The sequence below is a fragment of the Pagrus pagrus genome (genome assembly GCF_965226575.1).
Source record: "Pagrus pagrus genome assembly, chromosome: 22".
Lineage (NCBI taxonomy): Eukaryota > Metazoa > Chordata > Actinopteri > Spariformes > Sparidae > Pagrus > Pagrus pagrus.
Window position 1 is genome coordinate 18,433,059 of NC_140204.1, and position 13,854 is coordinate 18,446,912.

Sequence of the window (13,854 nt, forward strand, 5' to 3'; positions counted from 1 at the left end):
AACCAATAGCTTTACTTGTTGCAAAACTAACTGCTGCTAACTGTAACATTAGCTGCCACTAGCTAATTTAGCCACCATTAGCTCAGTTAGCCTAGCAGTTAGCGGTCCTACTCACCACGCTGGGCACTCCCTCCCTGGGCCTGAAAATCTTCTCCCCTCGACGCTCCAATCTCCTGTGGTCCCCGAGTGCTCCGAGCTCTCAGTCCAAGCAGAGACAGCTAGCTGCATGGCTAACTGAGCTAACAACCGAAGCAAAAAGTAAAGCTCTCTGTCCATCAGAGAAGAAGTTATGAAGTAAAGTTTTTGTACAGTAATCAGTGACACCTGGCCTCATCAATTCATCGGTCCTGTATCGCTTTGCCGTTAAGCCCGAAGATGAGATGGCGCAAGAAGATGAGCGCTGGGTGCTACAATTAAGTGGCTTCCTGGAAGTTTGTCCAATTTGTCCAACTTCTAGAGACAGGAGCTAAAACATCTTGTTTCAGACAGACGATGGACTGAGGGGCTCCGTAAAGAGCCAATAGTAGATAAATAAGGAGTTTTTTTTTTATCTCTATATCATGCAATGCTACTGTAGTGGAGAGCCAGAATAAAAATACAAAGCTGGAAATGAATGTTAAAGTCGCCTTTAAGCATTAAAGTTTAATCCTGACCTTGAAAATAGTCATTGGATATATTACGCTGACAAAACACCCCCCTTTCCTTAGCATAAAAGGAATAAGTAAGTCGACCTTGAGTTGTGATTGTATATCAAAAGGTATTTAACTTAAATATTATGCTGAATCTTCAGAATTTTACTTCACTGCTAAATGCCTGTAGGCACAGTACTAAAAACTGGAACTGACAGGACGGGGATTTTAACATTTTTATAATAACTGCAATAACTTGTTTCTTACTAAAGACGTGCTGTACTGTATTTATAGTATGTATGTATGTACTGTATTATTCCATTATACATTTACATTACAAACATTGTAAGGTAAGTCATGTTACAGTAGTTAGTCATTTACTTTACTCACTCTTTTTTCTCGGTCTGCCTTATTTTGTCTGAGATAAAAATAAGAAAAGTAGTTGTGTGCATGTCTAATCCTATAATTGAGGAGGTGCAGCAGAAGGCAGAGAGATAATATCGCTCTCAAACATTCGTTGTAAATAATCAGGGAATGTTATGATAGTTGTTAAAGCTGCATTAATTCATTTTTGGGGTGACAAACAAACTTTTTGTGCTTTTCTGGTCTCCCCCATCTCCTAAAAGGGAAATATGACTCTTTAGCTGCTACAGTAAATGCTCCACCGTGTTCACAAGCAAATTGCTAACTTGGCGCCTACATTACCCACAATGCAACTTAGCCACTGAGTGACATCAGGGGAGGCAGTTTGTCAGATTCCAAGCAGCTTCCTCTGGAGCCACAAAAGGCTTTATGCTACTTTTTTTCACATATGCAGTAGTACTCCCCAAGAGTTTTACCCTTTTAGGATGAGACGCTTTGCTCAACAAATCCTTATTTGATCCATTGTTCATATAAAATTTAATCGGTGCAGCTTTAAAATAAAAGATCCTCTCTGTTCCCTCTTCTGTATTTTGTGCACCACTGTTTCCTTATCAACTTGCGGCTAACTCACATTTTGAATGAATAAGGTCATGTTCACATTGTTGCAGCCACTAGCCACTATCACACAATGGCTGACAGAAATGTAGGTCATTTCTGCGCACAGTGTAATCCAAGACATTTACAACAAAGTGCTGAAAGCAAAACACAGACTGCACTGCGATTGTGTTAAAAAAGAAAAAAAATAGCAGCGAGCAGTAGAGGCTTTTAATGTTACTTTGTATTTATCAATGGGAAATGAGGAAGTATTTCCAAAGAACAAACTAAAGTAGTAAAGGAGATCCAATTTTCTAGTCTAGTCTAGTCTTTTTTATTATAAAGCAGTTTAGGTGTTGTACAAATACTATGAAAGTACTTAAACGCTCAATCCACTGTTAGGCGCACAAAGCCTGTATTTAGAAACTGAGCCTTCAAATGAGCCGTCGGGACTTCCATAAGTTTGTGATGTCACAACTATACAGTCATTACCTTCAGGTATGCTCCCAGCATGGCTGTGGTTGCCAAAACACTGGCAGAGCTGATGTGGAAACACGGTGGGTGGTGCTTGCTCAGGCCTGTGAGAGCTGACCAATCAGATTAGACTGGGGGTTTTTGGCAAGAAGGCCTTAAAGAGTGCGAATAGAAGTGCTGCAGCAAAAGAAAATTAAACCATGTAACGTGAAACTGTGAACATGAAAATGAGCATTTTATGTGACCTTGAACTTTTTCCTCTCCCTCCCTAGTGGCCATGTACAGGGAGCCCTCTCTACACGACGTCGCTGAGCAGAGCCCGCCCAGGAAAACGCCCAAGACCTCCAGTGACTCGCCCGTGCTCCAGAACGGCAAGAAGGACCCTCAATCCAAAACCAAAACCTCCACCTCCTAGCGCTCAGAGACACGGGTGGTGGGAGGAGGGGTGGAGGACACGGGGCAATGGGCACCAGCGGACACCCTGAACTTGGTTGTTAGGGCTAACCCCCCCCCACACACACACACACACCTGCTGCCTGCAACACTGACCCCACAAGAACTCCACGCACCACAATGCACTTGTGTAAAGTTGGAGATAAAGGAGCAGGTCCATGCAGAGGGGAGTTGGCCAATGGGAAGCCCCTTTTACCCTCACGGACCCCCATCCACACCAGCCCTCCACCTTCTTATTTAACAACCTGTGATTATCAAAGCCTGGGATATAAAAGCAATAACTCCATGAAGAGGCGAACAGTCGCCTAGCATCTATAGCATGTCACCACAGTGTGTGTAACCCGCTGGAAGGAAACCCCACACACACATCAGCGACGTCCTTCCAGTCAACCAAATATCCGAGCAAAGTCTTCCTGGTTTTACCACAACGGGCGCGGCGGTCAAGTCCGTCCCTCTGCAGCACATACGTTACAAATGGGTTGTGTTTTCATTTCCCCACAGGGTTCCATGCTAATGTTAGCCTGACATGGAGTCATGCTAATGCGAGGCTGTCACAGAGACCCTTGCAGACTTTTGTTCTGCAGCCATCTGCTCAGTCCACATCTTCTGTGTGTGTCAGCGACTTTGTGAGATGGCCTGGATACTTGTCAGCCCTGCTTGTGTGTGTGTGTTTGTGCGTGCGTGCGTGTGTATGCGTTCCCCCTTCTTCTTCCATTCACCTTTGGCGCGATTTGATTAGTTTGTGACATGGACTCAATTTTCCACTCTGCGGCACAAGAAAACCCCTCCCGTCCTCTCCGGCTCCGTTAATGGAGTCTGGGGCTGATCAGAATCTCTCGACCCTTAAACGAGGGGCCAAGAGCTCCCTCGGCACACTGCGTAACCACACACACACACACACACACACACACACACACACTCATTATTACACTGACATTTACACACACGCGCAGAGGTGTGTGTACTGTGTGCACTCGCTTTAACATCTTGATATCCATGAGCGACGACCGCATAAAACGATCTCACGACTTAACACACTTAACAGAATGACATGCATTAACACACGCACACACACACACACACACACACACACACACACACGCTCACAACTGCACATGTCGACGTGGTTGTGAGTGTATGCAGGTTGTGGGAGATGATGAGGATATCATCGGTGAGATCGGGTACTGATGGAGCCTGACTGTGTAGCTTGTGATTGCACTGCAATAGCTTTTTTCACTGTGGCCGGCCATGCATTGCACAAACCCCAAAGGCCCACACAGAGTCTGTGGACCCTCTGTCACTCCTTCAGCGTGGTATTCTTGTCTAGAAATACAGAAAAAAAAGTGTTTTTATTGAATTACTGTGTCCACATTGAGCTACCACCGTGTGATGAATTACAAATATATTTTCTTTGGGCTGCTAACATTACCCCCTCACTGTCCCCATGCCAGAAATACTCTGTGTACTGTATGGTACTGTATGTGGGCTATTTTTTAAAGGGCCACTCCGCCCATTTTACATGATAGGACAGTTAAAAGTCATATACCCGTGTTCGTGTGGACAGAGCCCAAGTCTGACAGAGTTACACCAGGGACATCACTTGATTTTCAATTGGAGTCGTTAAAGACGGCAATACAAACAGGAGCTGTGGAGTTTAGTAACACAAAGACCTAAAACTGAGACCTGAACAAGACCCGATCCAACTCTACCTAACTGGTACTGCACGGTTGGGTACACAAAGCTATATTTTTGCTTAATTTTGGTTGACTAATGCAGTAAATACCGTAGGCTACACTGCAACTGTGTCCCAAATCCATACTAGTTTGGCGAGTGTGTTATGCTAGTAGCTGCTAATGTAGCTTGAACCTCTGGCCTCAAGCAGAGCTGAGGAGCAGACTACAGATGTCTGGTGAACTCATGTCTTTCTAACTCCACACCAGCAGTCTTTTATTTTCCAGCTTGTCGTCATCAGCTCCAACTGAGAGTGACTCGAGTGACATCACTTGGGACGGTTTAAAATAATTTGATGTGTGAGTTCAATTACATTTGAATTACATTTCCCTGGTTGGGGAGCTTGAGTGTGGCGTGTGAAAGATGTGGGTGTTAACCACACAAAGACGGTCTAAGGAAAGATGGCATCACAATGCATTATGGGTAATGTAGAATCCAGTGTTTTTTTAAAGCTTGACCCATAAAATGGACTAAAAATCAGGATATCTCAGCTTCTGCTGCTCCAATTTTGACCATTCCCTTTTTAATCTGTCTCCTGCATGTCCCCCAACTTTATGGCAGTGCGATACTAAATGACTGGAGTGGTCCTTTAAATCTGTATCTACACATGGACCTGTCAACTGACAACACAAATCATTTCCCTTTACACATTCACTTATAAGTGACGAGTTTCGACTGCTTGCTACTGAGCATCTCCATCGAAGGACAGTTTTTTTTTATTTCATTCAAAATCCGATAGATTTGTGTTTCTCTTTCTAAATGTGTTTATATGAATCACTGTAAATCTCTCCGGGAGACTTTGGCTACGATGCAAAGGAATTCAAGCCTTCTTTACGTGTCATTCCACTTGTTGCTTTGCACTTTCATTGATTCAAATTACTGTGAATGTTTCGTTTGGAGCAAGACAACCAAAGTCATGTATGAAAAAATGAAGTTGACAGGATGAAGATTTTTAAAAAGGATGATAAACGTGTCATAATTACTCTGATCCTGGTGAAGAAAGTAGCCAGACTGAAACATTTCAGCGTTCTCGTGCAGCAGACCTCGTTGCGAGTGCTTCCATTTGTTCCTTCCATTCAACACGAAAAGCAATCATTTTTCATATCAAACTTTCTTGCTACAATATGCCAGGCTGGGTAATTGTTTCTGCCTAATGTTTATGTATTGTAGGAAGCGAGTGTGCTCAGGAGGTAGAGGCGAGGCCAGATTGATGATCGGCGCTCGGGAAGAGAGGGACGCGCCGACGAAAAGAGGGACGGGGAAAGAGAGAGATTTTTAGGGGGGAAATAATTTGCGGGCCATGAGGAGAGCAGAAAGAGGGAATTATGGTAATGTGGAGAGAGTTCCCCCGAACACACACACACACACACACACACACACTTTTACACACACTTCTCATTTCATGCATAATCCCCTGCTCCCCTGTAACCTGTGGTTGTAAATAATAATAGCTGATAACCTGCGCAGAATGGAGGCGAGCTGCCGAGCAAAGTAATCTGCTGCCTGAGAGATGGAGCAAACTTTAGCTCCGCTTTCCTGTGGGGAGACGGAGAACGGGTGAGAGGAATGAGAAGAGGTTGTTTGAGAGGGAAAGACAAGGGAATGGAGGAAATAAGCTAAAGGAAGGACTACGGAAAGGAAACTCAAGTTCATGATTTGCACCCGTTATAGTTTTTTAATGTGTTCAACACAAGCTACTGTTAAAACCTCACTTGCACACTGAAGACCTTAATTAAACTGTTAAATAGACCCTCAGGTTGGTGTGTCTGACCGGTCACCCCCTATGGATCGCTAAATCCAGAACACAATGTTTGAGTACCGTTCGCAAAGTAATTACGCAAATATTTAATTAAATCGGGCTCGTGCCGACCAGAGTAGAATTAAGGCTGTGTGGGCCTGATGGAGAGATACTGTGAGAGGACTTCAGCAAACAGACAGAGCCATGACTTCTGTGACTATATTTTAAGGGCTGGGAAATCTATGTTGCAATATTTTCTTACGTACGTTGTCATGTTTGTTGTGTTCAGAATTTGACTTTGAATGAAAAGAAGAGCAGATGTAAAGAGAGTTAAGGGCTAAAAGTTTTAAAGCTTTTAACGTGGAAATAATGAAAAATACATGGCTGCTGTAATTTGGGATTACAGATGTGGACAGTAAAGCGATGTATCAATCGCACGGACGCGCATAATTAAAAGGGCGCTCACCAATTTTACACGTAAAGCTCGGTTTACTGGAGCCACTCAGAACTGTTAAAACGGCTGTGAAATGACATCTGTGGCATTAGACGCTAGAGGTTCAGGGTTTGAGTTGCATTATGGGGAATGTAGGATCTAGTGTTTTTTTTAGTTTTTTTTAGCTCGACTCATACACAAGCCTAAAGTCAGGTTATCTCAGCCTCTGCTGCTACAATTTGAACCATTCTTCTTTAAATATACCTCTAGTAAGTTAATGGAAGTGCAGCGCTGAATTACTTGAGAGCCCCTTTAACCCTCATAACAAACGCGGCATTATTCTCCGTTGATGCGCACACCTGTACAGATGCAAAAAAACGACAGCACATGAGGTAACGTGTAGGTGAGCGGACTCGAGTTCAGACTTTATTTGTAGGGCTACAATCACCTCATTTCCTGCCTCGAACTCAAAGCAACGACAGCCATGATTTTATTAAACCGAGCCATCAGATCTCGTGACTGAGCGTCAGTCAACACTGACATCTAGTGAGTGATGGACTGATACCTCAGCTCAGTGAGATGTTGGTGCCGCGTGCACTCAGAGATACAGCCACATATAACTGCATCAGTCATCAGTATCTGTTCATTTTGATGCCGATACATCTGCTTTTTATTCCAGCTTGCAGACTGTTATTGAATACTCATCCTCACGCTAGTCAACCACGATTAAGCATCTTTTTGTGGCAGGAAAATTTACTTACTTACTTACTTTCTAGGGCGATCGCAGTGTTTCCTGTGATTTCTTTTGGCAAAAGTTGTAACAGATATTATCTTTTGTATAATCCTATTAGATGTTACCTGTTCGTGGGGTATTTTTGAACAGTATATTGGGGTAAGAGGGTGGTGTTGGTGTGGGGGGGGGGGACTTTAAAAGAGGAGGCTTGAAAACGTGTATCCCACTCTGTTTGCTGTGTTATTGATTTCACTTTGCAGAAATTTTAGAATTACAAGATCATTTATCGCGTGTGGAAAGTCTGCATGATTGCATGTGTGTGTGTGTGTGTGTTCTCGTCACCGACTTGTGTGTGTTTTGCCGCGGCCCACACTCTCCCCACGTTCCTCCGCTGTAAGCCCTTTTGTTAAAGCCTGAAATCAGCTCCTCTGTTCCAGCCTGTCCGCTCTCCGGCCTTCAGGCTTCACTTCAAACGATTCTGTGTGAATTACAGGATGTAAAGATTCCCATTTATCTCGCCGGCCGTCTCTCTGAGACACATGTTTGATTAGTGAACCCCCCCCACCGCCACCACCACTGGTGGCTGAATTTACTGCTTTTAACCGGCTGATGGATGTTTGGCACCGCGGAGGTTCTTTGGCGTCACCAATTTTTTGGGGAGTAAAAAAAAAAAAAAAAAAGACGAGAGAGGTGCGGATGTGAATGTGTGTGATATCGAAGGGGGGTTAAATGATGTATATCTGATTCAGCTGCACACTTCACACACACCTCTCTCCCCGGGGACTCCCTTCCCTCCCATTTCTTCCGAGTCAGGGCCCTCCCTGCTTACCGAGCGAATTACGACTGCAGAGAGAGAGGGTCATCCGGGGTTGTGAAGGACTCAGAGGAGGAAACAGAGAGAGAGAGAGGCATGTGTCACATACTGTAGCTAACTCGTGCCCTCACAGCCTCCCTTTGAAGTTCCACCTCCTCTCTCCGATTTCCCCTTTTTTTGCGAACTTCCCTTTAACCTGGCGGCGTGTTGTTCACGTGCGTGTTTTCTCGCTCATCGGCTCTGTGCGTAATCGTCGTGTAACTGTGATTGAATATCTCTGCGTGTCCATTATGTGTATCCGAGAGGAGAGGGAGGAAAAGTATGAGCAGAGAGGAAGGGAGAGAGGAAAATAGAGGATAAATCAGAGGCCAAATCAATGAGCACGAGTCCTTGGGCAGAAAGCAATAAACTCCATTAACAAGGTGCAGCCACATTATCTGAGAGGGCGTGAATTAATATTGATATAGAACCCAACTGTGTGTTTTATTAGAGCTTTTATTTTTCTAACACTTTGCCCTTTCTGTGAGCTGGGTTGCTGTTCGAGTGTGTGTGCGTGCGTGCGTGCGTGCGTTACTTTGAGGTGGAGTCCCTTCACCACATCTGCAATGCAGCAGAAAACACAAAAAAGAGAGGGAGCAAAGAGAGAGGGAGGCTCACGTGACAAAAGAGTGACGCCGTCCTCGGACAGATTTTCTCCTTCTCTTTTTTTTTTTTTCTCATAATAAAAAAAAAAAAAAAAAAAGCGCTCCTACACTGGAAACCCGGGCGCTGAATGTCACATATTAATTCATGTATAAAAATCAGGCTGTGTTTTTTTTTAAAAGCGTCCCTCAACACATCTGCATTGCACACACACACACACACACACACACACACACCACAGCGCCCTGCACCAAGGCGGCGCAGATGTGGCTAAATGGGGTGACCTTTACTAACAGATCACGGAGGGGACTTCACCTCTGCCAAGCTAATGCACCAATAACATTTTAGTGGTGTCTTTACATTGTACACTATGATGGAATGTCTTTATTTCCCCCTTTTTTCAAGTGTTTTGGGGTATTTCTAAGTGGAAGTACTGTGACTTGTAATGAAATCATATGAGGAATTCTGACTATTGGAATCCATTGTAAAAAAAAAAAAAGAAGAATGCCCTTCATGAATCATTGTTGGTCCACGTGTGTTTGATCTGATGTGTTTATTTTGCTGTTTAAATGCATATCCGTGTCCGTTCCCCTGTCACATAATGTGGGATGATGAACAATTGAGCTCGATCGACGAACAGAGGAGGAAAAAAACGCTAAGATTGTGTTGGGGTCTCAAACCTCGTCCCCCCGATCCCCCCACAATCCTCCAGCACCCACCTGTCAATCACCGGCCGACCGACCTCTGACCTTTTATCTCTTAGCGGGATTTTAATTGGCTCACGGGCAGCGTGTGGACTGCTCATTCACCGTCCGTCTCTCCCTCCGACACACAAACACATCTTCTACCTGTGTGTGTGTGGTTCTGTGATCGATCCTCCAAGGATTTTTTTTGACTTTTTCTTTGTTTTTTTGCTCTTCTTTGTACTGCATGGACGATCCGAGTTTATTGTGACAAAAAGTCTTCCAGAAAAGATTTTAAGGAAAATCACCATAATCTTACTTTTCCTTCCTTCCTCGTCTTCCAAATGCAAAAAGAGTGCTTCAGTCTTCCAGCTATCAAAGCCACAATGACACTATTTTTGTATACAAATGGGGCAAAAAAGAAATATATCTATATATCTCTATATATAAATATATCCATGCAAATGTGGTTGGGGTGCAATAACTCCCCCTGTTGCCGGCAAGGTGGAATAACACAACTACTATACGCCATCCGAACCCATGGATCGCCTGGAGAAAAGACCTGTGAAGGACTACTACAGTGCAGTTTGAAACTCCTGGGTTGAGGTAGAGGATCACAGACAGGCGGGACTACAAGCATGCATGCGCCAATCATTTACTGGACACCTTCAAAGAAACAGTCTTTACCCAATATTTACTCTTTAAACCCCTTTAACCCCCTGCTCCCCATCCCCTCCTCAACGCTCTATTATCCCAAACTCTTGTCTCTGCATTTGCAATATGATCTGTATTTATTTCTATAATAACTTACACAAAGTCAAAGGGAGACGTATTATTGGATATAATTGAATAAAACAAACTAATATATTTGTATGATTGTAGCGCTGGTCTGCTGAGAGTTTTTGTCGGGTGTTTTGGTCTCATTCCTGCAACGTACAAGTTAATTTACATGTCAGACTGGATCTGTTTACAAGTCTGTAGTCATTTATTATATGGTGCTGAACAGAGTTAACGTAATCTGATCACAGTATACGATCATGTGATCTGTTGTGGTTTAGGTTTAGTTCTTTCACACACAGCCTGTTCCAGCCCGATTCCTCCAGTATGATACGGTGGCCCTGAGGTGCAAATCACCACGGCAACTAGGGAAACACACCTGCTTAATACAGAACACAATAATTTGCAGTTGTGTTTGTTGTTGTGTCTTCTGAAATGCTGTTGTGTTTTTCTATTTGCCGTTTTGATTTGCACTTCAGGGCCACCATACTACAGCTGAACTACAGTTCCCATAATGCTTTGGGGGCTGTAAACAGGAGTTATTATTATTGTTGTGTTTTGTGAGTCATTGTTGTTTTGTGAGTCATTGTTGTGTTTTCTCAGTTATTGTTTTGTTTTGTGAGTTTTTGTTGTTTTGTGAGTGTTTGTTGTGTTTGTGAGTCTTTGTTGCGTTTTGTGAAATGTGTTTTTCTATATGCCGTTGTAATTTGCACCTCAGGGCCACCATACTACAGCTGAACTACAGTTCCCACAATGCTTTGGGGGATGTAAACAGGAACTATAACTGTGCCATGGATTCAGTGCCCAATCAGTTAGCCTATATTTGTTCACATTCATTCAGCTCAGCAGCATTTAAAGAGTGCTGACTTGGATCTCAGCAGGTTCTGTTTGCAGTGCACCAGGTGTACAGACAGTTATCACTGCATTATTTTGAAGCTGAACAAAGGAAAAGCATGAAGATCTTCAGGTAAGTTCTGGAGTATTAACGAGCGTCTATGTTCTTTGATTTCTTAGCAGATTTACAAGCATTTATTCGGAATGGACAAGGGATACAGATGTTCTCAGAAAGTACTCATCACTCTGAATCTAAAAATATGTTTATTGTGTCAATGTGTTCAGATTTGACTTTAAGAAGTTTTGACTCTAAGAAGAAGTTGGCCTATCATTGGTAACAATGGTTACTTATATGGATCAGGTGATTTCTTTCTTGACAGTTTACAAACAGTATGGATATAACAGTATTTATTGAACTTGTGCTAAAACCTCATATCCACCTCCACAAAAGTTTAATTGACAGCTTTCACTCCCAGATAAACAGAACCAAACGCTCAGACTGTCTTCAAAAAGTGGAGGTAGACCAGTGGTTCTTGGACTACCATATTGAAGCCTTGTGTTTGGTATTTTGGATGTCTCCATGTTGGGTTTTTTTCTGAGCCTAAAGTGACTTTGGATTGGAGGGTAGAGCTGGGGAGGGTATCAATGCTACGCCTCTATTCCAGTTGCCATGGTAGCTACCAGTCAAACCCAAGATAGCCACACCCTAAACCATATTAATCCATATCCTGCTTTATCGTCACTTTCAAATGAGACCATAATTTACAAAACGAACATCATGCTGTGTTGAAGTTGACTTAAAACTAGTGATTGAGACCATAAACTCATTAGAAAACTATTTACTGGGGCAATAAATCAGGGGATAAGTGGGGTCATTTTCTCATAGATTTCTATTAAATTTGATTACTTTTCACAACCAGTTGAGTTGCCCCCTGCTGGCCATGACGTAGAATGCAGTTTTAAGGCACTTCTGCATTGGCTTCACTTGTCAGAACTAAAAGCATCCACTTATGCACCAAATCGGTAAGGTGTGAAAGTACTCTGAAGTAAAGCCTATTTTAGGCAATAGTGAACTTTATGGCAACAGCTTGTCTTTGTCCCCTCTGTGTTACAACGTGACAATGCCTCTTGTACACAAAGACAGGTTCATGAAGAAATGGTTTTCCCAGTTTGGTTTGGAAGAACTTGACTGGCCTGCACGGAGCCCTGACCTCAACCCCATCACACAGCTTTAAGATGAATTGGATCTGCTCGTCTCCCAACATCAGTTGAGGTCCTCGCAAATGCTCCTGTGGCTGAATGGGAGCAAATCTGTGCATCCAGGATCCAAAGTCTGATCAAAACCTCCCCAGGAGAATGGAAGCTGGTGAAGCAACTGATCAGCAGATGTGGTTATAAGACGTTCAACCGTGTAAGCTTAAGCTGTTTACATAATTTGTACAGGTGTCCACAAACTGTTTTTTGTCTATATAGTGTACTTGGATCACTTTCAATTGAAGTCAGAGCACTATGTCCAGTTGGCAGACTTTTAATTTGAAAACTCATTTGAGACAAACTTTATCTCTGTGGAGTAATTAGGTAAATACACGAAAAAGAAAGTGATTACACTGATGCATTTTCAATATAATTAAATGAGAAAGACAATGGGAACTTTGCCACCATGTTAGAATAAAGTTTAATGATCATCTCTGAAATTGATCTTTGCAGTGACATCATCAACCTTCTACGTAATCTGATTACTGTAATCCAGTTACATGTCGCCTCTTACTTGTTCCACCCATGACCCAATAACAATCAAGGGTAAACAATCCATCTAATTTAACTTAACTACTTACTTCTGCATTAAACAGTGATCTATTATGGTTGCTCTGGGACAGATCACTGGATTTGAGTCACTGCCAACCGGGGCTTTATACACTCCCCCATGACCACAGCTTTGATGTGTGACTTGACACTGACTGCTAGCTGTTAATAGTTAGCTTCTATGGTAATTAAATTGGCGGCAGGCCAAATGGCAGTGACAGTGGATCATAAATTACGGTGGCGTGGATGGCCGATGAATGTGAGTGAGAGCAGAGCAGCATGAAGGGATGAGTAGAGGGATATAGGGAGGATAGAGATGTTTTACTGCAGGGGCCTTCAGAAAATACAGCAGTGTGTGGCAGTTAAAATGGGTTGATCAACTTAGCGTTATACTGTAAGAATAATGGCTGCTGTATCACCTCTATATGTCCTGTTTTTACAGTGGTTGACTGTACAAGAAAGGCACGCAAGAAAATCGTAAATCACAACTGCAACAGGCAAGAGCAGAGACTAAACCGTATCTTTTCTCTGGCTACATGTATATATGGCATCAGCAGCAAGGAGTTTCGGCCACTATTTTATCAACCATATTCACATGGTGGCCACTTTCCGCTGACATCCACTCAGGGTGGGAAGCTCAAATGTTGCACTGCATGTGTTCAGGGGTGTAAGTCATATAAACGTAGGCAATCTGACAAATTGTTATCAATTAACTGTTTCCTGATTGATCAGCATCTGTAAAGAAAACGGGTAGTTTAATGCAGAGAGACATCAGACCCTATTTAGAGGTAAAACCATAGGTTTGATGACCGATTAGCTCCCATTAGACAACAGCTAACATTAGCATTCACAACATTATCCCAGCATTCAAGTTTCCCACCCTGAGCATGAAGTTTGAGGAATATGGCTGCCATTTGAATAAGGTCTATTGGTTTTCATTACACTGCTAGACAGCTCCATGGAGGTTATCATTTGAAAACTTAAGCGCTCCTCTCCACTTGTACTTGATAATCAGAGATAGGCTTGACATGTCTGGGAAGCTAAGGTACTAAAGCTAAGAAACTATATGCTGTAACTAAAGTATCTCTAGGTAACAAACATATTTTTTTAAGTACTACATGACAAATATGTTGGTGGAGTAATGCAACCTTAC

General features: G+C 42.9%; 1 protein-coding gene across 2 annotated transcripts in view; it reads left to right on the forward strand.

Moving 5' to 3' along the window:
- fgf11a (fibroblast growth factor 11a) overlaps positions 1-4,133 on the forward strand; it is a 100,400-nt gene extending 96,267 nt beyond the window's left edge. For both annotated transcript variants that reach the window (XM_084343937.1, XM_084343938.1), the window contains one exon: positions 2,333-4,133. In XM_084343937.1, coding sequence (XP_084200063.1) covers positions 2,333-2,475 — 143 coding nt within the window. In that variant the 3' untranslated portion in view covers positions 2,476-4,133. The remainder of the gene's footprint in view (positions 1-2,332) is intronic.
- Positions 4,134-13,854: the final 9,721 nt, after the last annotated feature.